The following is a 24,803-nucleotide window of genomic DNA, read 5'->3' on the forward strand; positions in this document are numbered from 1 at the left end:
CTCATATTGGGTGTGATTCCTAACTGTTTTTAGACGGCCTTTCTGACCTTGGTTTCCGAATTGAGGACATTATTAACCAAGAACATGATGCTGCACTTGGTAATGGTGGTCTTGGTCGATTGGCAGCTTGTTTCCTAGACTCGCTTGCATCCTTGAACTTTCCAGCATGGGGTTATGGTTTGAGATATAGATATGGTATCTTCAAACAAGAGATTGTAGATGGATATCAAGTCGAAGTTCCAGATTACTGGCTCGACTTTAATCCTTGGGAGTTCCCAAGACATGATATTGTTGTTGATGTAGGTTACCATCGACGCAGTGATTACTTCATAAGCTAATATTGATCAGATCCAATTTTACGGTCACGTTAGAAAATATCAGGATGAGCAGGGGAAATCCAACACCGTCTGGGAAGGTGGAGAAATCGTCAAGGCCGTAGCTTTTGATGTTCCAATCCCTGGTTATGCTACTCCAGCCACCAACAACTTACGTCTTTGGTCTAGCAAGGCTGCTAGCGGTGAATTCGACTTCCAAAAGTTTAACAGTGGTGACTATGAGAGTTCGGTAGCCGATCAACAACGTGCCGAGACTATCAGTGCTGTTTTATACCCCAACGATAACCTCGAACGTGGAAAGGAGCTTCGTCTAAAGCAACAGTATTTCTGGGTAGCCGCCTCTTTATACGATATCGTTCGCAGATTTAAGAAATCCAAGCGTGCCTGGAAGGAATTCCCGGATCAAGTTGCCATTCAATTGAACGATACTCATCCAACTCTTGCAGTTGTGGAACTTCAACGTATCCTTATTGATCTTGAAGGTCTTGAATGGGATGAGGCATGGGGAATCGTTACCAAGACTTTTGGTTACACGAATCACACTGTTCTTCCTGAAGCTCTGGAAAAATGGTCTGTTCCTCTCTTCCAGAACTTACTCCCCAGACATCTTCAAATTATTTATGAAATCAACTTGTTCTTCCTACAAAGTGTGGAACGTAAGTTTCCCGGAGAGAGAGATTTACTTGGCCGAGTCTCCATCATCGAAGAATCTCAACCAAAGATGGTTCGCATGGCTTTCTTGGCTATTGTTGGTTCTCACAAGGTTAATGGTGTCGCTGAACTTCACTCTGATTTGATCAAGACTACTATTTTCAAGGATTTTGTGAAGATCTTTGGCCCTGACAAGTTCACTAATGTCACCAATGGTATCACACCTAGAAGATGGCTTCACCAAGCCAATCCTAGATTATCTGAGTTGATTGCCAGTAAGCTTGGTGGTTACGAATTCCTCAAAGATCTTACTCTTCTGAACAAGATCGAAGCATTCGCTGATGATAAAGCGTTTAAGAAAGAGTGGCAGGAGATTAAGTACGCCAACAAAGTTCGATTGGCTCAACACATCAAGACAACTACTGGTGTCACCGTTAACCCAGCTGCGTTGTTTGATATTCAAGTCAAGCGTATACACGAGTATAAGCGTCAACAAATGAACATTTTTGGTGTCATTCATAGATACTTGACTATCAAAGCCATGAGTCCACAAGAGCGTAAGAAGTTGGCACCACGTGTTTCAATCTTCGGTGGAAAAGCAGCTCCAGGTTACTGGATGGCGAAGACGATCATTCATCTTATCAACAAAGTGGGCTCTGTTGTTAACAACGACAAGGATGTTGGAGATCTCCTAAAGGTCATTTTCTTGGAAGACTACAATGTATCCAAGGCTGAGATGATCTGCCCGGCAAGTGATATTAGTGAGCATATCTCGACAGCAGGCACAGAAGCTAGTGGAACCTCGAACATGAAGTTTGTGTTGAACGGTGGTTTGATTATTGGTACTTGCGATGGTGCTAATGTAAGTTTGTTCCTTGTTGTTTTTGTCACACAATACTAATAATATCTAGATCGAGATTACTCGTGAGATTGGAGAGAACAATATCTTCCTCTTCGGTAACTTAGCCGAGGATGTTGATGATCTTCGCCATGCACATACTTATGGTTCTACCCAACTTGACCCTGATCTTCAGAAAGTCTTCGAGGCCATCCAAAGTGATACCTTTGGTGATGCTGGTGCATTTGGTGCTCTGATTGCTGCTATTAAAGATCATGGTGATTATTACCTCGTATCCGATGACTTTAATAGTTACAACCAAACTCAAGCATTGGTGGATGAAGCTTATAAAAATCAAGATGAGTGGACAACAAAGACCATTACTAGTGTGGCTAGAATGGGTTTCTTTAGCAGTGACAGATGTATAAATGAGTATGCGGAATCGATTTGGAATATTGAGCCATTGAATGCGGAGATGGAGGGAACTGCTGGCTCGAAGAATTAGGAGATGTGAAGGAGGTAATGGGAAGATTTGAGTATGGTGGAATTGATTTGCCAGGATGGAAGATCATTATGATGATAATGATAATGATGACGAGGGTAAGGATGAGAAAAATGGGCATGGTATTGCGATACGGTACGATACGATACATCAGACCACGATTGGTTTAGATTGATGAATGCACTTTTTACCTATCCGTGGACCTTAAATCCGCTCCTTATCCTTAGAGTGATTGAATGATAGAAAGTTGTTAGCTTGGAAGAAAGGACTTGTATTTTAACCCCTCTCTCTCCGACAGAAGGGTAATGCGAGGTCATTCAACAAACTTGTCTTAAATCTAATCAACCCAACTCACCCACTCATTGATTCATTATCCAAGCCAAGCCAAGCCAAACCAAGTCATCATTCACAAGATCCTCATATAAAACCAACGTCAATATCTTATTAGAACTTGCATACATACATCCATCTATATATTCATATATTCATATAGTTATACAATCATACAACCATGACACTCCATTAACTTTCTATTCCCTTAACCCTATCTAGGTATCTACCTACCCGTCTACCTACCTATCATAAATATCCTGTTAAGCAGAGCACCAACTAACAAAATAAAGAAATTCAATTTTACGGATCGGATCGAATCCAATTTAACACCCTGCACCAAAGCAAAACAAACCAAACCAAACCCCAATCCCGCACAACATCTCGTTTCCATCCCGACGTTTCAGTCCCATCAATCATGATCATGATAGTCTAGATAGATCTAGAATACCACTCAACTCATATCTCCTCTTCCTTTTGATGTATTTGCTGTATCTGCTGTATCGTTGAGCAGCCCAGCCCAGCCCAGCACACATCAATACAACATCAATAATACCACAACAACAACCACAACCACGAAATAAAATAAAATAAAATCCCCCGAGTACGAAACCCATCAACCAACCGCACTTCAACCAACCAACCACCAGGGCGTATATCGAAAAAACACATTCTTGACATCAACCTCCCCTTTCCCCTCACCTTTCCCGTCCCTCCGCATTCTCTTATTTTTTTATTCTTTTTCTTTTTCTGTTCCTGGTTTCTTGTTTTATATTTTTATTTTTCGTAACCTGACTTGATCATTATGAATCCATCCATTCCCATATGCGCAGACGCCCAAACTCAAACCCCAACTCCAACTCCAACCACAATCCCACATTCCATAGATTTTTCCTGCCGTGTCGCCGGGTTGCCCGAATCCTGTATTCTTTTTATTGCATAAAACATCGAAACATTGAGAGTGGAAACATGATTGTATAAAAGAGAAAGAAAAAGAAAAAGAAAAAAGAAAAAAGTACAATAGCACTGGAAAAATCCCGGGCTCCCGCGCCTATTTAACCAGCCTACAAAGGCGTGCCGTGGAGTGCCATAAAATGAAGTCAAGTGAAAACCGCATTTTCCTGCTTGGTTTATTTTCAATACTGAAAATCTGAATGTCTGCTACCATCCACCGTACGTTCGTATATGGAAGAACTACAAACAAAAGACGTTCGGGTACCCTCATAAAAAGATCATTCAAACCCAACCCAACAGAAAACAGACCACAAATCACCAGAAGATATCACGAAGGAATAAAAGAACTCAACACAACACCCTGCACAACAATCCTCGGAATATCAAATCGATCATTCGATGAAACAGGTGATCCCATCCGACTCTTACCACCCATAATCCCTAACGCCTCATTTATCGACTGAAGCCCCACATCAGCCTTCCCATTCCCCCTAAACAACCTCTCAGAAAACATCTGCTCAGGCAAAAGCAAAGTCCGCGAAGCCGACGCCGGAATCCCCATACTAATCATTCGTGTACCCTCCGTAAGGGGGTACGTACCATTTCTCAAAATCCTCGGGCCATAATGCATCGGAATACCATTCGTACGCCACATAGCCAACACGAGCTCTTTATCTCTCCTTCCACCCTCCTTAACCATCTTCGCAATCCAATTTTCGATATTCTGTTTACTGTGTAAGGCGCTCGGTTTGAGTTTCTGAACTTGCACTTCATGGTCCCTATAGATAGCATCTTTAGATGTGCACGCCCGACACGATCTCTCCGCATACGTAGCACGGAGTCCATTTCTACATCTCCACCAGCCTCCGTGTCCCTTGGTTCGTCCTACCTGTTTCCATTTGTCGTCATTTTCGTGAAACTCTAGATTCCAGAGGTGACGATCCGGATTCTCTTTGTGGTTATATCCTTGGTCGATCTCAGTGAGACGGACCCAGTGATTGATCATTTCGGTGAAGCTTGTCCATGGTTTATGGATTCCCTTGGTTGGAAACCATTCGGGTAGGTATGCTCCACAGGTGTCTCGCTCTGCTAGTGTGAGGGTAGAGCCGGGCGGGATGTGGCGCTCTTTGCACTTTTTGCAGTATTCGATTTGGGCTCCTTCGTCCAAATTTCTGATGAAGTCGGCTTTTTGTTCGTCTCTGTGAGAATCATTATATTAGTATATGTTTAATAGTAAGGCCTCGAGCAGGAATATATAGTATGAATTATAGCTGATGGGTCTCTCAAATAAACTAAAATCAGTCTTACTCGCTGTAGATCTCACCAATAACTGAAGGGTCAAATTCTACCCATGCCTTTTGTGTAAAATCCATTCTCGTGGCTACAATACCACCAACCGACAGTCTTCGCCTAGTATGCCTAGTAGCTCCAGCAAGCGCAGACTTTTGAGGAGAAGGTGTATTCTTGATAGCTAGTTCAGCTCCATCAAGAGCAGCATCAAAAGCATCATATTGTTGAGGATCGTAGTCCTCCTCGACTTTTTCCATTCCCATGTAGGCAGCATTTGACGGTGGAGGGAAAATCTTCCACAGTTCTACTGGTTCCTTTGGCTTTGAAGCAGGAAGTTCAATTTGCTCAGGTGCTCGTTGACAGCTGAAGCCCTTGATGGGTGTTGTATTCGACTTGTACTCGATATAGGTATAGTTTGTAACTTGTCCAGTGTAAGGATTCTTGCTACTGCCGTTCACAATCCTTTGTGTGATGGGTACAGTCTTCTCTGGATCCGGGCGGAAGCTGCTGTGCAAGGCACTCGAGTTCGAATCTTGTTTCGAATCAGACCGAGGTCGGAGGCCTAGATATCTGTAATCATCTGAGTGTCTACTTTCCGAAGCCACAGCTTGAGAACCTGGAGACGTGTCTTTAGTTGAATCTTCACTATTCTTAGGAAATAGAGTTGGACTGATTTTGTCGGAGCCGATTGAACCAGAGGGGGACAACATTCTAGATTCATCCATGGTGAAAGAGTCGGCAGGAGATCAACTGAAATGATATGAATGGAGACAAAAAAACAAACGAATTTGTCTCTTTATATTGTTTAGTGTCGAAGGAGATTATCTCAGAAATAATTAATACTACGAAAGGTATCTGGAATAAGATAAAAGTTAATTTTATTTCTATGTTTTAGTACGTCATGCCTAGGTAAATCTAGGCAAGCTTGACAATATCTTAATTCAATTTCTAAGTACCAGTGGGGAACTTGTCAAAATTACTTTGAGATGAATGAGAATCTTCAATAAGCCACCGACTCAAAAGGGTATGATTGGTGGATTGCTAGTATGTTGCCTGTTAAGGTTAATGTAAAAGGAGTCGTCTGAATTGTACTGTGAGAGAATTGGGTTGATGCTTCCTCACAGAACTTGTCGGTGTTGATGAAAAAGAATGTTGGAAGGTAGAATTAGGAGATTATGACCAATGAAATTCTTAATATATAAATACAAATGGAAATACGGATTGCCTAGGTAAGTACTGCACAGTAAATTGTAGATGCAGACTGAATCCCAGCCGCCGAGACATTGTGAGAGGTACAGTTACAACATGGTTGGCATTGGCGGGACTATAAACAATCTACCAAGTGAATTGTAGAGATGAGAGAATGAATAAGCAGAAGTGAATAGATAGTTTATTCCGCAAAAGAAAAAAGCTCTCTTGACATTGATGAATGAGGACAAGAATAAATCAAAGCATCGTGATACAGTACTTTAGTCTCCACATATTGTTGAAAGAAATATGAAGGTTCAATGTTTAAAATAATGGCAAGAGCTTTACATGAGCAAGAACAGAAAGTGCGATGAAAGACCAAATATTAAATTCACGCAATCATGACTAAGTAGAAAAAACAACAATATAATGATATTGCTACATAATTTACACAGTAACAGAGATATCATGCAAACCATTGGTTGTTAGCTCCTCAGCTCATTAGTGGCCCAACACTGACCTTTTGTCTCTCTGCTAAAATAGCGTCCTGCTTTAGCTTCGACTGCGATTTATCGGCTCGTCTCCTCTCTGCCTCCAAACTCGAGAATCTTCCCTTGGCGCCGTGCTTGAGTTTTGTGATCATGTCCCCTGCCTTGCCTTTCGTAAGGTCTGCAGGGGTTAGTTGATCATCCTGTGGGCGGATCTTATTAAGAAACATCAACTGCCCTTCTGTAGCAGGTCCATTTCTCCAGGGAGCCCTTCGATTGATAAATTGGAGAGGAAATCTTTTGTTCGCATAAGTATCAGCCGCATGAACAGCATCTAACATGTTTTCTGTAATGACAAGTTCGCGCGGTTTTGCGAATGGTGATTTAGACTTGGAAGCCCTTAGACTTGCCAAGGCGAGGGTCTCGGTAAGGACGAACTTCTGTTTCTGCCCTTGAAGCACTTTCTCAATCTTTATGTGAGTACCATTTGCACTACACAAAACATATTTGTCCGGACCAACACATACCCATGCAAAGGGGGAGATTGTTCTGATATGTCGTTCCTCAGAGGTATCCTCGATGAGGTCATAGACAGAATCATAATCGGTGAAGCTCACAGTTCTGATGTTAAAGCTTGCGGATGTCGGCGAATCTTTGGCTACTGCTTCTTCGGCCTTTCTTTTTCTCTCCTCTTCCTCTTCCTTTCGTTCTTTGAGAGACTTCATGTCTTCCGGTTTCACTTCGTCAACGACTTCGGAAGGATCAAGGCCAAAGAGGGTTGGCGTCGTTACGATACCAGTCGAGAGAGTGGCAACCATATCAATGATGTGGCAATTCTCCTTCCCAGGGTGTAATCTCATACCTCGGCCGATCATTTGAACGAGCAAATTGCGCGATTTAGTAGGTCTTGCCAATAACACACAGTCGATATTCGGAATATCAGTCCCCTCAGTAAAGACTCCGCAATTAACCAACACTGGGAACTCACCGTTCCTGAAAGCATCGAGCCTTGTACTCCGCTCAATCTTTGGAGTATCGCCTGTCACAAATTGTGCATCAATTCCATGTTCACGGAACTTATTGGTTAAGCCTCCCACGTGAGCAAGATCGACACAGAAGACTATTGTCGATTTCCTTCCCTTGGCCTTTGCAAACCAACTTCGCACGGTGAGTTCGTTGATTTCATCGGTGTTAACAACCTGCGATAATTCTCCAGCCTGAAAATCTCCATTTGGACCCTTCCTCACGGAAGAAACATCAGCTTTCGATTGTACGGTAGTGAAGATGACCCCAGATAACCAATTATCTTCAATCATGTCAATATAATCCTTGTGATACACAATCTGATCAAGAGCAGCGCCCAACTTTAATCCATCAGTACGAGACAAAGTAGCCGACACGCCTACGAGAGTAGGGGAGCTCTCCCGCTTTTCGGAGAGACCAAAATGAGCCAAGGTCTTCAAGTACTGTGGTGCAACGATATGATGTGCTTCGTCAACAAGTATCAGCTTGAAACGGGTAGGGTCGAACTTTTCGATCCGGTCACCAGATCCAATACTTTGAATACTTGCCACAGTGATGTCTGCATATCCACTAGCATGCATTTTCCCCATCTCTATCTCGATTCGTTTATCTGGGTAAGCATTTTCACAGTGACGAGCTGCTTGCTCAACCAGTTCTTGTCGGTGGGCTAATATTAGTGTTTGGGTTGCAATCTTAGCATGCGGTTGAACTCGATCAATCAATTGGGTAAAGATCACCTGCAAATCTGATTAGTAAAGGTAGATAGTGATAATCACCATGAATGTACTTGCAGTCTTCCCACTTCCGGTAGCTAGAGACACACCCATACGTTTGTGACCTTGGTCTATGTGAGAAAGCACTGCTTGAATACATTCTTCCTGGTATTCCCTCAAAACAATGGGCTGAGGAGCTCTCGCCACAGCCGCTGTTTGCACCTTAGGAATGGCTGCAGCTCGTGCATAATTTCTCACGGGGTTTGGTAGCCTTATTGGTCGCCATGGCCTTGAAAACAGGCCTAATATTCCTCTTGAAGTAGGAGGCATGTTGTTCTGCGACTGCGATAATAAATTGATGTCACTTCTGATGAGTTTTAGGCGCGATAGACGCCTGTGGCTGTAATCCAGGTTCTCCAATGGTGTATGTGGCTAGTGACTTGGTACAGCGCCACATTACGGTCAGTGCCAATTTCCATCATATTACATTCTGATTTTTTGCTTTTCCTAAAAGAAAAAACAAATAGAATTTACCGAAGCGCAATTATTCATGTTCGAAACCCTTACCTTTCGAGCTATGTGGACGAGAGGAGAACTACACCTTTATCGATTAATGCGCTTTAAAGATCCATAGCCCATATGGATTCTAATGATTCTGATCCTTTTGAAGGCCCATTTAATATTCCTGAACCAGACTCAGGATCAGCCTATGAGAATTTTGACAGCGATTATGAGCAAATATCACATGACAAAGGAGCGCAAGAGGGCGTTTCTCGAATTGAGGGAAGGAAGGATGGGGGCAGTGTACATTCGGAAGGAGAAAGTGATTCTTACTCGATCTCTCTAGCAAATCCAAATCCAGATAACAAATATACGGATGAATGGATAAGCGCAGATGCCCTCAAATGGGCAGCTACGTTTGAACCTCCTGAAGTGGAAGATATTCCCATCCCGTCGAGAGGAATCTATCGTCCTAGATCCAAAAAGCGAAAGCTGGAGCGAAGGAACGGAAATTTGGCGAGGGCAAAACGTGTCAAAGGATTTTACAGCAAGGATTATCGCAGCCTTCTGAACAATGAAATTTATGATGCAGGAGCGAGGTCAATTCTCGAGGACAATATTCCATTGGAAAGCAGCCAAATTGGTTGTTCCTTTTGGTCTACGGAGGAGAAAGACTTGTTCTTTACTGGGTTGTCAAGGCTGGGTAGAGATAATGTAAGAGCTATTGCGGCACGCATCGGGAGCAAGTCGGAAGTTGAGGTGCAAGAATATATGCAACTACTACACCAAGGGTTAAAGGAAAAGAAAATGTATGATGCACGACTTTTGGATGTTACAGAGTATTCAATTGCGGCTGAACTTACCTCAGAATGTTGTGATATCATGGAACGAGCTGCGGACGGTCTTGCCCTACGGCAAGAGCTATATGAAGAAGATGTCGAGGAGGCTAAATGGGGCAAATACTGGCTTTTGACCGAAGAAGTGAGCAAATCACTGGAAAAAAAGCGCAGTGTGAGCACGACCAAGGACGACGAGGATATACAGGATTTGCTACCAGCAGTTCGCCTTCTGCACCTCAAAAATTGGCTTACACTATCTGAGAGAGTGTTCATGAATTCTTCCGAGCCTCGGGAGGATAATTGGAGGCAGGTGGGAGAACTTGGAGAAACCCCGGCTATCCGCGCGACTGCTTTCGACGATTTTCATTCTTTAACAGTCAGTGTTACAAGACGTCTCGTTTCAACCGTCATTTTCTGTACAATTTCGAGAATGAGAGCCATGGACTCGAATAAGACCAAAGCAGCACATATCAACATCAAAGACGTGGAAGCTGCGACCAAGATTTTGAAAATGGACGCCAATAGCAATGAATTTTGGGTAAAATGCCCTAGAAGGAATTATCTCTCTGTTTCTCGTGACGAAGATCTGAGCGACTCAATAATGTCATATTCAGACGTAGAAACCGAACTACGTAAAGAATACAATGAAAGGAGGAGCAGATCTCGTTCTCGCAGTCATCCACACGTAGATCTTCCTGAGGATATATCGGAAGTATATACATCCGCATCTGATTCTCTACTCTACACCGATATTGAATCCTCCGATTCCGAAATCTCCGATCATCTCGACGACAATCCTTTTACACAGCGGTCTCCATCCCCCTCTCAGTCACAATCACAATCCCAACCACGCTCCCAACGCAAACCGCACCTCTCACCAGAAGCTTACGAGCACGCACTTGAAACTCACATTTCCGCCTTGGATGCACGAGCTAGTAGATCCGAGGAACAGCGCATCTGGAATTTATTGGGCCAAGATCCACCTCTTGATATCAAAGCCGTGGAAGACGAAGAACTGCCAGAGAGACCTAGTAAGAAAATGGACATAGAGGGAGAAAATAATGGAGAAGATTGGAGAGAAAAGGGATTCTGGAGTGAATGGGAGGTTATGGGTATGGTTGGCGAGGAGGAGTTTGTGAGAAATAGGGAAAGAGTCGGCAGGAAAGAACGAAGGGAAAGGTTGAGAAAGAGTCGTGAAGAGAATGAAATGGCAATGAGGACGAGGACAGGCGTGGGGAATGAAGGAAATATTAGTGAGAGCGGCAGTGAATGGGGCGAAACAGACGAGGCGATCTTGAAGGGTCGGAAAAAGGGAAATGTTGGAGGTTTGAGCGACCACGACGAAAGTGTGGAGCCAGAAGACGTTGCTAAGCACAGATCTTACGCGGTTTACAATAGCGACGATTAGCGCAACGGTAATATTACAACAATTGAGAAATATAATCATAATATAAGTGTCACTTCATTATCTTAAGAACACACCTGAGCACGCGATATGAGATGTGAAAAGTATACGCGTAAGACCCCTCTTGTATAAAGGCACCTCCCCGATCTCAAAGTACAAACACTTAGATGTGCGTAGTTTTATTACGCAATGACCAGTAATTATTCCATATTCAACCCCAATTGCGCCTTGTAATACCTACAGCCAATTCATTCCTTGCCGCCTGCTCGCACCATTCCTAAATATCATAACTCTTGATCTGACCTTCCGCACTCAAAGGTTGTACGCTTCCAGGAGCAGCCGCAACACCATTGAAAGACATTTTCTCCCCTCCTTGCATGACGTCTTGAGCCATTTTAATTCCTTGTTCTCCGCCCGTTGCCGCGGCTGTTTTTAGACCTTCCTGTACATCTCTAACACGCTTTTTGAAGGACAGGCGATCTAAAAAGAGTTGCTGACGGCCTCTTTCTAACTCCCTTCGCTCCGCTTGTAGAATATCCTCCATTTCGTTAAATTGCTTCAATTTCAAATCGAGCTTCGTTAATGTGAGATTGACAGCGGCTGATACTAAGCGAGTCATTTCGCGTTCTTCATGGGATGCCAAGGCACCAGCACGACCAGCGACGGCAACCAAAGGATAGCCAGCAATCTCATTTAACGATTGTTTATTTGACTCAGTAGTGTCAATCTCCATCGAGTCCGAAACTGCCTCCTTGTCGTTCCCCTTCTCGGATCCTTTCGGGTTCTCAATCTTTTCTCGTAGGCTTTTCTTCATCGCGTCTACTGTTTTACCAGCTGAAGCTGCCGTAACCTTAGGGTCCGTGAGACTCGCCAGGAACCCAATCACAGACATAAGCGGATTATCCGCTTGACTGAAGGGAAGCATGCCGTTCTCGGGGCCTAACATACCGACGCCGATAGATTTATCCGTATTGCTTGGCTCCACATCGATATATTTATCCTCAATTTCAAACTGCAGGAATTTGACCACACATTCTTCTTTAGTTCTGGTACCAACATACTCCGCAACTGCCGTCCAGTCATCATCGTTGCTCTCTAAAGCCTCCAAGAGTCGCAGGACCTCGGTATCACTCCAATCACGAGCAAGTTCAGGAGCGGCGCTGTATGTTGGATTCTCCATCTTTTGGTATTGTAATCGGGCATGGTTGTGAGGGTATCGACCTTCCATGAAACAGTTTGAACAGATATCTGATTTACCCTTAGTGGTTCCAGAAGCTGACGGGTCGGCTGGAGACATATGATGATAATAGACACGAGTGCAATCAACACCGCAAACAAAACAGAGGATCTTCGTTGCCGGGGGCTTCGCAATATCCTCGATGGATTTTTGAACAATGTCCGAAGTGCCATTAGTGCTCGCAGCCTCACCATTCGTTTGTTTTTTAGAGTCAGCACTCAGTCTATTTTCCTTGGCAGTAGCGTCGTATATATTGCGTCCTATCTGCAGATTCAAGTCGGACTTGGAAGCTGGCTCTGCAGCTGCCTTGGCTTCCGTGTCTTCATGTTTCTTGCCCTTGAGAACGATCGGATCGGCGGAAGGCTGCCACGGCTGCAGGCCACGCGGGGTATCGCATATTACCTTGAAATGCCCGGTGAACGGAGGACCAACTTGGGAAGGTCTTTGTTGCGCGTCAACCTACACTCGTTAGTAAAGATTGTATCCGTTTGAATAGCGAGAATAACATACTTGATAATTGATCAAGCCCCATTGCTCGAGAAAGGCATGAACACGCATAATAGCGCAAACATCTCCCGCCAAATTCCTCCTGCATGCTGTCACAGTCAAATACTCTATTGGATTCAATCGGTAGGTATTGACCATGAAGTCTCGATAATCTTTGTAGACAGCTGGGGTCTTGCTGCGATTGCGGTTGTTGAAGAACTCCGGCAAGGACTTCTTCTCGACAGGTGCAATGACACGCATGTCGAACCAATTACTATAACTCGGTATTAGGGTTAAATGTGTTTGCGATATGAGATGTTCCCTTGCTGATGCTTCAATCGAAGCTTTTGTTTTCTCGACCTGTCCGTCTGCAGTTCCATTTTCTCCATCGCCTTCTTTGCTTTCTTTCACTTCGTCTTGTGCTTGAGAATTACCCATCTCCTCATCCTTGGGTTCATCTGCTTCTGGACGAGGTGCGGCAGGCGCATCGAGCGGATTGTCCGAGGCAGGCGCAGTTGAGCTTTTCTTAATGTCTGGATCAACAGAACTAGCTTCACCCATTGGAATATCTGTAGATGGTTAGCTGCTAAAAATCGCGCATAGTGTGAATAGGTGATGATTTATACCTTCCGCTGCTTGGGTTTGCCCAGTGGTCCCTTGACTTGGTGATGAGGTAGACTCTGCGGGAAGTGGTGGCTGCTCGAGTATGGCATTACTGCCTGGAGCTGAATCGAAGTTCAATGAATTATCCTCCATATTTGATTATATTTTGAAATAGTAAATCTGTCGCAATGGTTTACTCGTAGACACTTTCTGAATTTGGCGCAAGTGGAGTCGCCCTAGATCTCCAAATGGATGTTCGAATTCTCATGCGCGTCGAACCGATCAAAATCTAAATGCACGACTTGGTGCAAAAGGAATTTATGTGGTATTAAACGATTGAGAGTTTGAGGCGCAAACACTATTGCTGTGAGTCGCGTTGATGATTTTCTGGAGGGACGTCGCGTTTCGCTTGCTATATTAATAAAGCTCAAGATGAGCCAAATTCAAACAGCCAAAACTGTGAGGATTCACGTGACTTGGAATCATGACTAATATTTACACCCCAAGGGTTAGGCCATCATGCACAGGCACAAAATTAGGCCTCCCTCGGCTTGAAGCGGCGCACCGATGGTCAGGATTGAAAACATGGGGTAAAGTCACTTAGTGGATTTATTGACAATGTTCAACAATTTAATCTTTCAAAATTTCCTTCCTTCAATTCCATAACAATGCTTTCAAGAGCCGGTCAATCTATCTTACGCCAGGCGCGTACCCAATTACGACCACAAGCTGGTCCTACGCCTGTTGCTTCACTATCCGCACTCGCAAGATTATTATCCTCGCTGGCCGTCCTGGAACAAAGGGAAGGCAAACTTAACCATGGTTCACTTGGCGCAGTCACCGCAGCCCAGAAGTTAGGAGGGTCGATAACTGCATTTATCGCGGGAAGCAATATCAAATCCGTCGCTGAGGAAGCAGCTAAAGTTGCAGGAATCGAAAAAATTATCGCGATAGACAATGCTGCATATGACAAGGTGAGGAGATCTACTTCTTTAATAACCCAGTTATGCTAAATTAGCAATTTCTGATTCTTTCATTTTAGGGTTTGCCAGAAAATTATGCTCCTTTATTAGTAGAAAATATCAAGAAGGGTGGCTTTACACACATTATTGCCGGACACACAGCTTTTGGAAAGAATCTAATGCCCCGCGTTGCCGCATTGCTTGATGTTCAACAAGTATCGGATATTACAGGAATCGAAAATGAGAAGACCTTCGTTAGACTAATCTATGCTGGTAACGCAATTGCCACTGTCGAATCCTCAGATGAAATCAAAATTATCACTATTAGAGGAACAGCCTTTGCCGCTGCTGCGGCTGAGGGAGGCTCGGCATCGATCGAAGATGGTGTAGATCCTAAGGTCGAGTCACAAACGGAATGGGTTTCGGAAGATCTCGCTAAATCAGATAGACCAGATCTCGCCACTGCGGGTAAAGTAGTATCTGGAGGTCGAGGATTGAAATCGAAGGAAGAGTTTGATAGAATAATGTTGCCTTTGGCGGATGCACTAGGAGCGGCTGTTGGAGCGTCACGGGCGGCTGTGGACAGTGGCTACGCCGACAACAGTTTACAGGTCGGCCAAACCGGAAAGGTTGTAGCACCACAATTGTACTTATGTGCAGGCATCTCCGGTGCTATTCAACATTTGGCAGGTATGAAGGACAGTAAGGTCATCGCAGCGATCAACAAAGATGCGGATGCACCAATTTTCCAAGTCGCCGACGTTGGGCTGGTAGGAGATTTGTTTGATAAGGTCCCAGAGCTGACAGAGAAGTTAAAGTAATGTACAATATTGTTAGTTTAGAATTTCCTGGTTTAATCTAGAACCTTGAGCATGTCTTCCACATTTGTAAATTTTTCTCGTTCTTTTCCGTTACTGTTACCCTTCCTACGCTCGGCAGCGTCGATCTTCTGCCAGTCTTCCCAACTGACTCTTCGGCACGCTTTTCTATCAGCCTCAGCTTTTACTCCATCCCATCCAAGGCCAGAACCTCCAGCATTACCGTTTAGAAATGCTGCATGCTTATACCAGTCTTCCGCAATCGTATCTGCAGTTGAGAAGGCATCCAGCATAGTACTAGCAATTACACCTGTCGGTCCTCGTTTTACCCATCCAGCACAATACATTCCTGGAATATGCTTGGACGAATCCGAACTCGACCACCCTTCGTTGTCATTGACTACACGGCCCAGTCGATCGTTTGGTATGATGCCCAGGCGATCATCAAATGGTATATTCAGGTCCGTGAATCCTGGCAAAGCTTCTGACTTGTATCCAATGGATCGAAAAGCTAGAGAGGCTGGAAGGTCTACAATTTCCCCGGTGCCATTTGCCTTGGCCGCAGGATCGAAGGGATTTGGGTTCAACAGGGTTTTCTCAAATGACATACTACCCAGATGAGAGGGAGAGTGATGACTTTGATTGAATGATTTTGGTGAGAGACAGAAATCAAATGACCATGACTTAGCTGCCGACTCTAAGGAAGCACTTGACCCCTTTTTGATAATTTCCATGATTCGCTTCGAGGCTCGAGGCAATTTCGAAATATCCTCCGGGATTAGTGATCTATCAACAGGATGAAAAGCTACCGAATCTAACTTCACCAACTCACGAACCTCTTTGATCGTGAAGGCCGCCTGAAATCATTAGCATAAATAGGCTCCACTTAGGCCCATAAAACGAACCTGCAAAGGACCTCTCCTCCCCACTACCCTCACTCTTCTGACCCGACTTTTTTGCAAAGTGTCAATGGCTCTCTCTGTGATATCGGTTGTCCGCAGTACATCGGGGTCCTGCAATAAGATTCTTGCAACATCCAAAGCTACATTTCCTTGCCCAATAATTATAGCCTCATCTCCTTGCGTGAGATCTGGTTCGAGATCTGCATATTCCGGTAATCCATTATACCATCCCACAAACGCCCGCGCCGAATATATACCCTTCAAATTATCCTCCCCTGGTATATTTAATGTACGGTCTCGAGATGCGCCATAGGCAAATAATATAGCATCGTAATGTGGCAATAGCGATGCAAGAGGTAAAGCTCCAGCATGATCCCCTATAGATATATTCCCAATGAAATTAAAGTCTGGTGATTCGGCTACCTCGTTGAACTTATCTTGACAATTCTATTTCGCATCAGCACGAAGCTTTCTCATTTGATCTAGAGTTGCCAGATGGGACTTTACCTTTACTTCAGGATGGTCGGGAGCGACGCCGAATCGTACCAAACCAAAAGGCACTGGTAGATGCTCATACACATCCACAGTTGAATTCTCAATCCTAGACATCACCTTATAAGATGTATAAAATCCCGCAGGTCCCGACCCAATAACAGCCATTCTAAATGGTCTACCATCATGAGCTCTGGGTTTCTCAGTATATTTTCTGGCGGTACTGCTGATCGTCCTTGATCGAGTGATCGAATGTATGCGTTTCTGTAAAGAGTTCGCACATCTTGTGCAAAGCCAAGGTCTCGCGATCCTGTTCATTTTCTCTCGCTCTCAAAACGTCATATGGGAAGCCTTCGGAAATCTTTATCGCATTGACCGATAACACTATGCGTAACATTGTCGTGTGTTGCTCTGTCAACAAAGCTTGGATCCAAAGTTTGGTGATCCAAGCTCTAGAATGATTAACATCGCATATTTGTGGTTCATTCTTTTGCAAGATCCACGTTCCTGGCTTCATTCCTGGAACATTTCACTCTCTCTTTCGTCATTCATTATTGTCGCGTACAATGGGCATTGAACCACCCTTTATTTATGAACCGGTCAAAACAGATTGGTTTTTTGATCCAAAAGCCGTCTCCAGAGCCAGCTTATCTCCGCCAGCTCCACGGCCAAAGCGACCAGATGGGCCGTTGGTCAATTTCAATGCACACCCTGAGTACGTTTGAGTATGCGCTTACAGTTCACCGAAATCTATGCTGATCTCCTCTCATCAGTTCTTATCTAATTGTTCCTTCTGGAAATGTGGACGTCAAATCAATGCACCCTTCTGTCAAGAAGAGAATCAAATGGACCAGAAAAGTCACACTGGCATTGCGATGCTTTCAAGCTGTAGCAGCAGTCGGACTCCTTATCATGTCAATCTTGATTACCGGCTTGGATATTATATCAGGATGGATTATGAAACTTGCGGTATGTTATTCCGAGAATGCTTTAATGTTCCATGACCGACTGACATGTTTCAGCCTGTTATAGCGATTTTTCATACCATTTATGGAGCTTATCACCTAGCACGGAAACCTGACGGTAGAGCACCTGGATCCACAGCATCGTACATGCTATTCGCATCTTTGATTGATATAACTATTGTGCCATTTTATGCCTATATTTCTTTGGCGGCTAAAACGAAGCAAACGACCTGGACCACGTCTCTTTCTGACCAGAGTCTTCTAACAATCTTCACCGACGTTCTGTTCTACGCAGCTACGGTTGGGGGTGGACTTCATTTAATATCTTTATCTCTTTCTCTCTATCTCGCTTTCACATTCCGCAAGATCAATCAACTCCCTCCGGATATGAACCCACTAGAAGATAATCTCACGTCTCGTCACAAACGCAACAAATCCTCCATCTCAACTTTCACTACCATCACGTCCCCATCCGAGAAAAGACTATCAAGGGGATCTAATCTTGAGGATAAACGACGTTCTGGGGCGCCTTATGAGGATCTTGATAGACCCCCAACAATTCCCTTCCTTCATACTCGCACCAACTCCAATGAATCATTCCAGACTAATCAATCATCACCTCGTACATCACGTACGGGTTCTCCTGCTCGCTATAATGCATATAAGCCCAATCAGTCGCCTCGTCATTCAGTTCCAGACTTCAAGCCAGCATCCCGTCATTCCTACACTTCTGTTCCCGCATCCGATCTCTCCTTTCACACCGCTAATGAGTCTATTAATAAAAATAACACCAATGATGGCGTCATAAGCTGGTTCACCAATGATTCACTCGGTAAAAAGGGCAATCGCAGCAGCGCACCAAGCTCTCGTCCCCACTCCCCCCAAAAGTCCTCCACCTCTATCAAGTCTTCCTATCATCCCTTACCACTTGATCCTTCCGCGATCGACGGCGATGAAGATAACTTCCGCCTTCCTAATCCGCTAACGGAAAACCCGCCAACCCCGCGTCACAATTTTCCCTCTTCATCCTCCAAATATTCCTCCGAAGCTCCCTCTGCAATGGCTCCAGATAGCAATGAACAAACTGCAGGCCCCAGCAGCGACATAACAGACGAATCATCCTGGCCTTTACCGCTTCGCTCCCCAGAAATACGCGAACTAACACCCAAGCCCCTGCGCACCCGTGATTCAGGCTCGGGCGATAGTTTCAAGTCGAAGAGTTATGGAGATTTAAAACCTGCTACACCACCTATCATGGTTGGCGGCGACGGAATCGGACGACAGGTCAGCAGTGGAACTGATTTTGCAGGTCAGCGAGGAGGTTACAGAAGAGACGTCAGTGGGAAAATAGCGGAGGAAGGGAGAGGAGGTGCGGCCTGGGGAGCGAGATTGAGGAATATTAGCGGGTTGCAAGAGTTGTAATTTTATTAATGATCACGAAATGATATTTTGGGATATAGGATGTAAGTCATTCGGGAGAGAATCGCGATAAAGCTTTTGATGTAAGATTTTGGACAAACAAAGTCCTGATCAACGGGGCGAATGTATAAATCAGGTCTTATCTTCCATGATCGCTCACTCCTTTGACTGAAACATCATTGGGATGATGGGATTCATATACGTTGTATACAATTCTTTGCTGTAAAGATTTTGGACGACGGATACCGGAAATTTCGGGTGCTGGGTGTGGGTTTTGAATATGGAAGAAACACGGGAGCTTGGGCATACGTATACGAGACATGTTAATATGGGTTTTTTGGGCTTTGTATTTGCGTTGCTATGTATGAAGGAACGGTTTATTTTACACATTATCTAGCTTTGGCCATTTGTAGTTTTTCAATATTCATTGTATATATATCCCTGTTATCGACATCATATATTGAGAATGAACTACTTTTCCTCAAACTTTGCTGTTAAGCTCTTGTGTGTTATATTATTAAGTGTACTCTTACGGTGCTTGATGTGAGCATAGTGGCCTCTGTCAAAGAATGATCCATATTAGTTGAGAGGCTCCATGGACGACAATCGACAGCTCATCAGCTCAATTGATAAGTCGTCAAGGAAGCTTATTTCGTCACGCATGGGGTTTAAAGAGCTCTCATGCGCCTCGTGAATTTGGCCAAAGAGCCGCTTCTACCCTAAAGTAGATGGTACACATCGTTTTCCTCAGTTGGGAAGACGTAAAGGATAATAGTAGTCACAGTACCCGTCCACTTATATTAGCTGATTGTTACGAGGTTTGCCGTCTAGATCACGTGGAAGTGCTCTAGGCTCTCAAGGTGGTTTATAACTAGGCGTCAAGCAGGGACTTAAAGTAATGACAATAATGCAATTCGTAACTAATAGTAGAGTATACTAAATGATTGATCTTGAGCACGAAGCTCTATACAAAGGAAATCCATCTTGATTATATAGTCCTTCATGCTTCTATGATCACTGGTGATCCTTCATGATCACCAGTGATCACCTATATCGTGATCCTTAGTGATCCTTAATGATCACTACTGATCATTTGTGATCACGTGTCTTGGTAGTTGTGTAGCCCATCGTAACAGTTGGCTATTTCTTGATGTCGATGGCAGTATGGACATCGTAATTCATGATCCATCCAGAGGACATATCTTGGGACCAATAATATCCGAAGACCCTTCGTATCATGAGCGTTTGCCCGTTTAAAACTAAGAATATATAAAAAGTATTATATATGGCATTTCCAGTCCATTAGCATCGTTGTAGACTTTTTATGTGAGGATAAAACAGTGTGTCTGGTGGCATCTCTAACTGTATGTCAGTTCTTCTGTAGTTCCAGAAAGATCCCTTCAAGTTTGCTGATCATATAAATCACTATGATCCTTAAGCTGCCCGCGAAATATGAGGGTTTTCAAAATTTCTTTGCCTTTTCTAATTGCAACTCCCCTAATTTTAGACGAGTTAAACGTGTGGCGAGGCGGTGATTTCTAAACAGTGATACAGTAGTGGGAACTAGAACCAATGAAGCTGGCTGAGCTCTTTATACAAGAAAACTTCTTGTATCCAGACTTTTCCACTCCGTCGTATATATACCAGTTAATAGTCTCTTGTCCTGACGCTGTGCTTCCAACTTTGTCTCTCCTAAAGAAAGTTCTTTTTAGCAGTGATACCATGTAACCAAATCTTGTGCGATGAGTGATGGACTGAGATTATTGGCTGGTAATACTGTGCTTAACAAGTTACTGCATGTACTTATTATATTCAACTTAGTTTATACTTGAAATCAAGTTGGAATATTACATCAATCTTATTTCTCGACTGCATCCGAGGTAGGGCGACAAATGGATCCAATCACTGGTATCAGATTGAAACACCCACACATTCTCAGGACAAAAACGCTCTCGTAAATGCAGCAGTGCGGATTATTAAACCCTACTTCAACTTGGCCCAATGGGTTCATTATTCATGCAGTGCAATGGCATTGTTCTGTTTCATGTAAGAGTTACAAAAAAAGCAATAGCGAGCGAATTAGTTCCTCTTGGAGGTATGGTGCTGTGAGGAACTTTAGAAATTCTACATGGCGGAAATCATCACTGGTCGGGGCATACCAGAAGCAAGACCTATTTCGTACAGGAAGATGCGTCAGTAGATAATAAGACAAGCTAGCTATTTGAAGGCCGTCCGGCTACACACGAGAATAACAAAAGGGACATATGAAACCCGAGTACTTTTTTCATTCTTCCTGAGTGGGTGTTGGTGTTACTGGAAGTTAGCTACATTTTCGAACTTGCTCTTATGAATCACACGTCTCTAGCCAAGCAGGGGATGGACGAGGAAGAAGAGAAGGAGGAATATCTGAATTCAATACGGTAACTGAAGCATACCCAAAGACCTAGCTTTACATCACAATACGGGCGTTCGAGAATCATGATTCGAAGAGTAGCACTTCATGTTCCGACATTTGATAGGAGTCAAGACATTCCGATGCATAGTTGCTATTGGGACATTGAAATCATTATATTTTTTAATTTTTTTTTCATTGTTATTCTATAGAGGCTAATGCTGATACTAATACTAATAATGATACTGACACTGACGCTGAGAGTGATATTGATACTGACACCGATACTGAGACTGACGCTGAGCTTGAAACCAAGACTTATACGCACAAAACAGCAAAACCAAAGCCGAAAAAGACAAAAACAGAAGCTACCCAATGTAGAAGAAAACAAGCCAAAAAACACAAAAACAGAGAACTCCTTCCCCTCCAAAATAATAGACCAAAAAGCCTTTCAGTTTTTTTATTCTTTTCAAAAACAAAAAAACAAAAAAAACAACCGACAACTCTATCCCTTCTTCTTCCTATCCAAAAAATCAGACCAAAAACGCCTTCTAGTTTTTTTTTCATTTGATTCCAAAAACAAGGACCGATTCTCCTTTTCCTCCTCTTCTTTTCGCCCAAAAAATCACACCAAAAACGCCCTTTTTTGATTATTCAAAAGAGTTAAATGATGCCTCCTTTTCTTTTCCTTCTCTCTTTTCCCTCCAAAAAAAAAATCACACCAGAAAAGCCTTTTCTTTTTTTATTATTGTTTTTAAAAAGGAAGACCGATGACTCCTTCTGTTCCTTTCCTTTCCATTCAAAAAATCAGACCAAAAACGCCTTTTGTTTTTTTATTCAAAAAAAGATGATCTATGTCTCCTTCTCCTCCCCTTCTTCAATCGTCGACCCCGTCGAGCGATCCGAAGCCCGCACGAATCATCTCGTCCAATGGTCCAATGGTGATGGTGGACGTGGTGATGCACTTGTTGGGGGACTTGTTGCGTACTGTCAAGCCCAAGGTCTTTCTCTCGGCTAAAAAATCGCCCCAAGCATTTGTAAGTGGTTCAAGGACTTCTGCGCACTCCGGTTCATTGGCCGGCTCAGCGACTTCTGCAAATTCTGGCTCTCTGACTGGCTCAGAGACTTTTGTACATTTGGGTTCTTTGGTTATCTCGGAATCAACGGCGCGCTTCTTTTTTCCGAATCTTCTGGGAACTCTGCGACCACCAGTCGAGGATCCTGGGGAGCGTATGGGCCTGCTTTCCCAGCCATTTTCGGTGCTGGCCCAGTGGACTCGTCGAGGAGTTTTATGCTCCTCAGATGAATCCAAAACACCGGTTCGGGGGTTGAATCCAGTGACACCAAGGCGATCATCGGTCAAATGATTGACGTGTCCAGTGTGGTCCTTAGATGAAGATTTTTCGGGCTGAAGCTGCTCAGGCGACTTGATACCGAGGAATTCATCGGACAAATCCTTGATGTGTAGATCATATTCATCGGCCGAAAAGACTTCGAAACCAGAATGCTCTTTGGCAGGCAGAGCTTGTTCCTCCATCTTGTTCTTCCCAAGTGGGCAGCTGGGATGAGGCTCGCAGGAACAGCTAAAATGACGAGGGCAATAGAAGATTGGAGCCTCAGCCTCATCCGTGGACTCAAATGGGACTGTTTCAAAGAATATTGTGGTATTATCCAAAGCTCCAAGACGTCCCTTATTTAGTCGTTTGGCGTGGCCCTTCTCTGCTCGGTTACTAGGGTGCAATGCCTTCAGGGGAGCCATGAGCTCATGAGTTGAAGATACATATTGGCGAAGCTTGCTTCGGCATCTTTCATGATTTGAGATCCGGGTGTTTTCCAACGAATTGTGAACGACTGTCGCTGATTCTGAGACCGACTTTGAGGTGGGATCACTGTGAAGCTGCGAGTTCTCCGAGCGAAGTTTCTTTAATTCTAATTCTTGATTGAATAGCTTCGCTTGCAAAGCATTCAACTGTTTCTCCTCTGGAGATACGAAGATCTCGTCAATGCCATCTTGTGAATAGATGGAGATTGAGTAATCAGAGGAGGAGAATTTCTTCTTCTGGTAAACATTGTTTGTGAAGGATTCTACCTTCAATATTTTTGATGGTGCAATAAATTGCTGAGTCGAGGAGAGTGACTTCGATGATAGGCATCGGCGAATTTTGTTCTTATATTCTTGACGCCTTGAGATCCTGGGGACCTCGGAGGGTTCCAATGGGCTATGGATGATTGTCTCCGTAGAGTCTTTAGAATCATCTCGGTCATAATGATGAGTGGAAGATTCTTCCTCCAACTTGTTCAAGAGTGCCATGGTTTCCCGAGTTGAGAATAGAGATTTCGAGGATAGGCATCGACGAATCTTGTTCTTGTACTCTTGGCGTCGTGAAACCTTAGGGACCTCGGAGGTTTCCGATGGGTTATGAATGATTGTCTCTGTGGAGTTCTTGGAATCATCATGGCCGTCAAGGCCATTGACGTGATGAGTGGAAGATTTTCCCGTGGGTAGATTATGCGTAAGACTCTCCATAGAGACTTCAGAAACAGGGCATTCCGAGGATCCTTCCTTCAGGGTCTCGAAGTGTGCGACGAGTTCCTGAACGGAGGCTTGACATTGGGGAAGATTATTTTCCTCGGCCTCACATGGGCCATAAATGATTGTCTCTTCATTTGCAGAAATGCCATGAGAAACAATCTCTTCTTCTGGGAAGTCTTCTACAGAAGGAGCCTTATAAAACACAGTCTTTTCTTTTGAAGAGGGACTATGAGACACAGTCTCTTCTTCTGGAATGTCTTCCATTGAACGAGCCTTATAAATTATACCATCTTCTTTCAAAGATGATTTGAGAGAAATGGTCTCTTCTTCTGACAAATCATCCTCGGAAGGGGGATAACACATGATAAAATCTTCTCCTGAAAATTCTTCCCATGGATTGACCCTATGAATGACACTTCCATCCGAGGAAGAATCATCAAAGATAGAGTCATCTAATCGAGAGGATCTACGTCGTGATATGATCCCTCCATTTGAAACATATCTAAATCCATTGGATCTTCTAGGTTTTCTCGAGCGACGAAGTCGAGAAGGTATAAGGTCTTTAGCACCGCTCAATGTGGACTGCATGATGGCGTTTAAACCCATGTTGATGATAGGTGAGTCGACGAAGTTGGACCCGAAGGCGATGTGAAGAGTGGTTTATTGGTGTTTGAGATGTAAAGTTGAATGTATGATATGTATGTGTATAATCGGGATGATAATAAGGCGAAAGCGTTTCAAAGACGATAGTAAGAGTGGCTTGAATGGTACTTGAGTTGTAAGCTTCAACGTATAACATACACGTATGCAAGTCAGGTTGTGATAAGGCGAAAAAGCGTGTTGAAAGTGTTGTAAAGTGTGAGTTGAATAGTGTTTGAATAAGTAAAGTTGAATGTTCAAATGTACGATTGGAATTGTGATAAAGCAAGTAGAAATT

At 43.8% G+C, this 24,803-nt stretch overlaps 10 protein-coding genes across 10 annotated transcripts; 4 read left to right on the forward strand and 6 right to left on the reverse strand.

Annotated features, from left to right (window-relative positions):
* Nucleotides 1-87: 87 nt before the first annotated feature.
* On the forward strand, nt 88-2,329 carry SS1G_07599 (hypothetical protein; the record flags this gene model as incomplete). Its single annotated transcript, XM_001590925.1, has 3 exons — nt 88-99; nt 349-1,848; nt 1,898-2,329. The coding sequence occupies 3 exons, from the start codon at nt 88-90 to the stop codon at nt 2,327-2,329; spliced, it is 1,944 nt and encodes a 647-aa protein (XP_001590975.1).
* Nucleotides 2,330-4,059: 1,730 nt separating this feature from the next.
* Nucleotides 4,060-5,625, reverse strand: SS1G_07600 (predicted protein; the record flags this gene model as incomplete). Its single annotated transcript, XM_001590926.1, has 3 exons — nt 4,060-4,070; nt 4,211-4,809; nt 4,919-5,625. The coding sequence occupies 3 exons, from the start codon at nt 5,623-5,625 to the stop codon at nt 4,060-4,062; spliced, it is 1,317 nt and encodes a 438-aa protein (XP_001590976.1).
* Nucleotides 5,626-6,581: 956 nt separating this feature from the next.
* SS1G_07601 (hypothetical protein) lies at nt 6,582-8,642 on the reverse strand (the record flags this gene model as incomplete). Its single annotated transcript, XM_001590927.1, has 2 exons — nt 6,582-8,336; nt 8,376-8,642. 2 exons carry the CDS (start codon nt 8,640-8,642, stop codon nt 6,582-6,584), a joined length of 2,022 nt encoding a protein of 673 aa, XP_001590977.1.
* Nucleotides 8,643-8,951: 309 nt separating this feature from the next.
* SS1G_07602 (hypothetical protein) lies at nt 8,952-11,060 on the forward strand (the record flags this gene model as incomplete). Its single annotated transcript, XM_001590928.1, has 1 exon — nt 8,952-11,060. One exon carries the CDS (start codon nt 8,952-8,954, stop codon nt 11,058-11,060), a length of 2,109 nt encoding a protein of 702 aa, XP_001590978.1.
* A 274-nt stretch (nt 11,061-11,334) lies between these two features.
* Nucleotides 11,335-13,536, reverse strand: SS1G_07603 (hypothetical protein; the record flags this gene model as incomplete). Its single annotated transcript, XM_001590929.1, has 3 exons — nt 11,335-12,753; nt 12,805-13,349; nt 13,407-13,536. The coding sequence occupies 3 exons, from the start codon at nt 13,534-13,536 to the stop codon at nt 11,335-11,337; spliced, it is 2,094 nt and encodes a 697-aa protein (XP_001590979.1).
* A 515-nt stretch (nt 13,537-14,051) lies between these two features.
* Nucleotides 14,052-15,051, forward strand: SS1G_07604 (conserved hypothetical protein; the record flags this gene model as incomplete). Its single annotated transcript, XM_001590930.1, has 4 exons — nt 14,052-14,357; nt 14,426-14,813; nt 14,950-14,974; nt 15,006-15,051. The coding sequence occupies 4 exons, from the start codon at nt 14,052-14,054 to the stop codon at nt 15,049-15,051; spliced, it is 765 nt and encodes a 254-aa protein (XP_001590980.1).
* Nucleotides 15,052-16,029: 978 nt separating this feature from the next.
* SS1G_07605 (hypothetical protein) lies at nt 16,030-16,725 on the reverse strand (the record flags this gene model as incomplete). Its single annotated transcript, XM_001590931.1, has 2 exons — nt 16,030-16,512; nt 16,612-16,725. 2 exons carry the CDS (start codon nt 16,723-16,725, stop codon nt 16,030-16,032), a joined length of 597 nt encoding a protein of 198 aa, XP_001590981.1.
* A 398-nt stretch (nt 16,726-17,123) lies between these two features.
* Nucleotides 17,124-18,944, forward strand: SS1G_07606 (hypothetical protein; the record flags this gene model as incomplete). The annotated part of the gene is made up of 3 exons (XM_001590932.1): nt 17,124-17,272; nt 17,331-17,526; nt 17,580-18,944. 3 exons carry the CDS (start codon nt 17,124-17,126, stop codon nt 18,942-18,944), a joined length of 1,710 nt encoding a protein of 569 aa, XP_001590982.1.
* A 386-nt stretch (nt 18,945-19,330) lies between these two features.
* On the reverse strand, nt 19,331-19,519 carry SS1G_07607 (predicted protein; the record flags this gene model as incomplete). Its single annotated transcript, XM_001590933.1, has 2 exons — nt 19,331-19,432; nt 19,475-19,519. The coding sequence occupies 2 exons, from the start codon at nt 19,517-19,519 to the stop codon at nt 19,331-19,333; spliced, it is 147 nt and encodes a 48-aa protein (XP_001590983.1).
* Nucleotides 19,520-22,210: 2,691 nt separating this feature from the next.
* Nucleotides 22,211-24,472, reverse strand: SS1G_07608 (predicted protein; the record flags this gene model as incomplete). Its single annotated transcript, XM_001590934.1, has 1 exon — nt 22,211-24,472. One exon carries the CDS (start codon nt 24,470-24,472, stop codon nt 22,211-22,213), a length of 2,262 nt encoding a protein of 753 aa, XP_001590984.1.
* Between the last annotated feature and the right edge of the window lie 331 nt (nt 24,473-24,803).

Source organism: Sclerotinia sclerotiorum, genomic scaffold (genome assembly GCF_000146945.2).
Source record: "Sclerotinia sclerotiorum 1980 UF-70 scaffold_10 genomic scaffold, whole genome shotgun sequence".
NCBI lineage: Eukaryota > Fungi > Ascomycota > Leotiomycetes > Helotiales > Sclerotiniaceae > Sclerotinia > Sclerotinia sclerotiorum.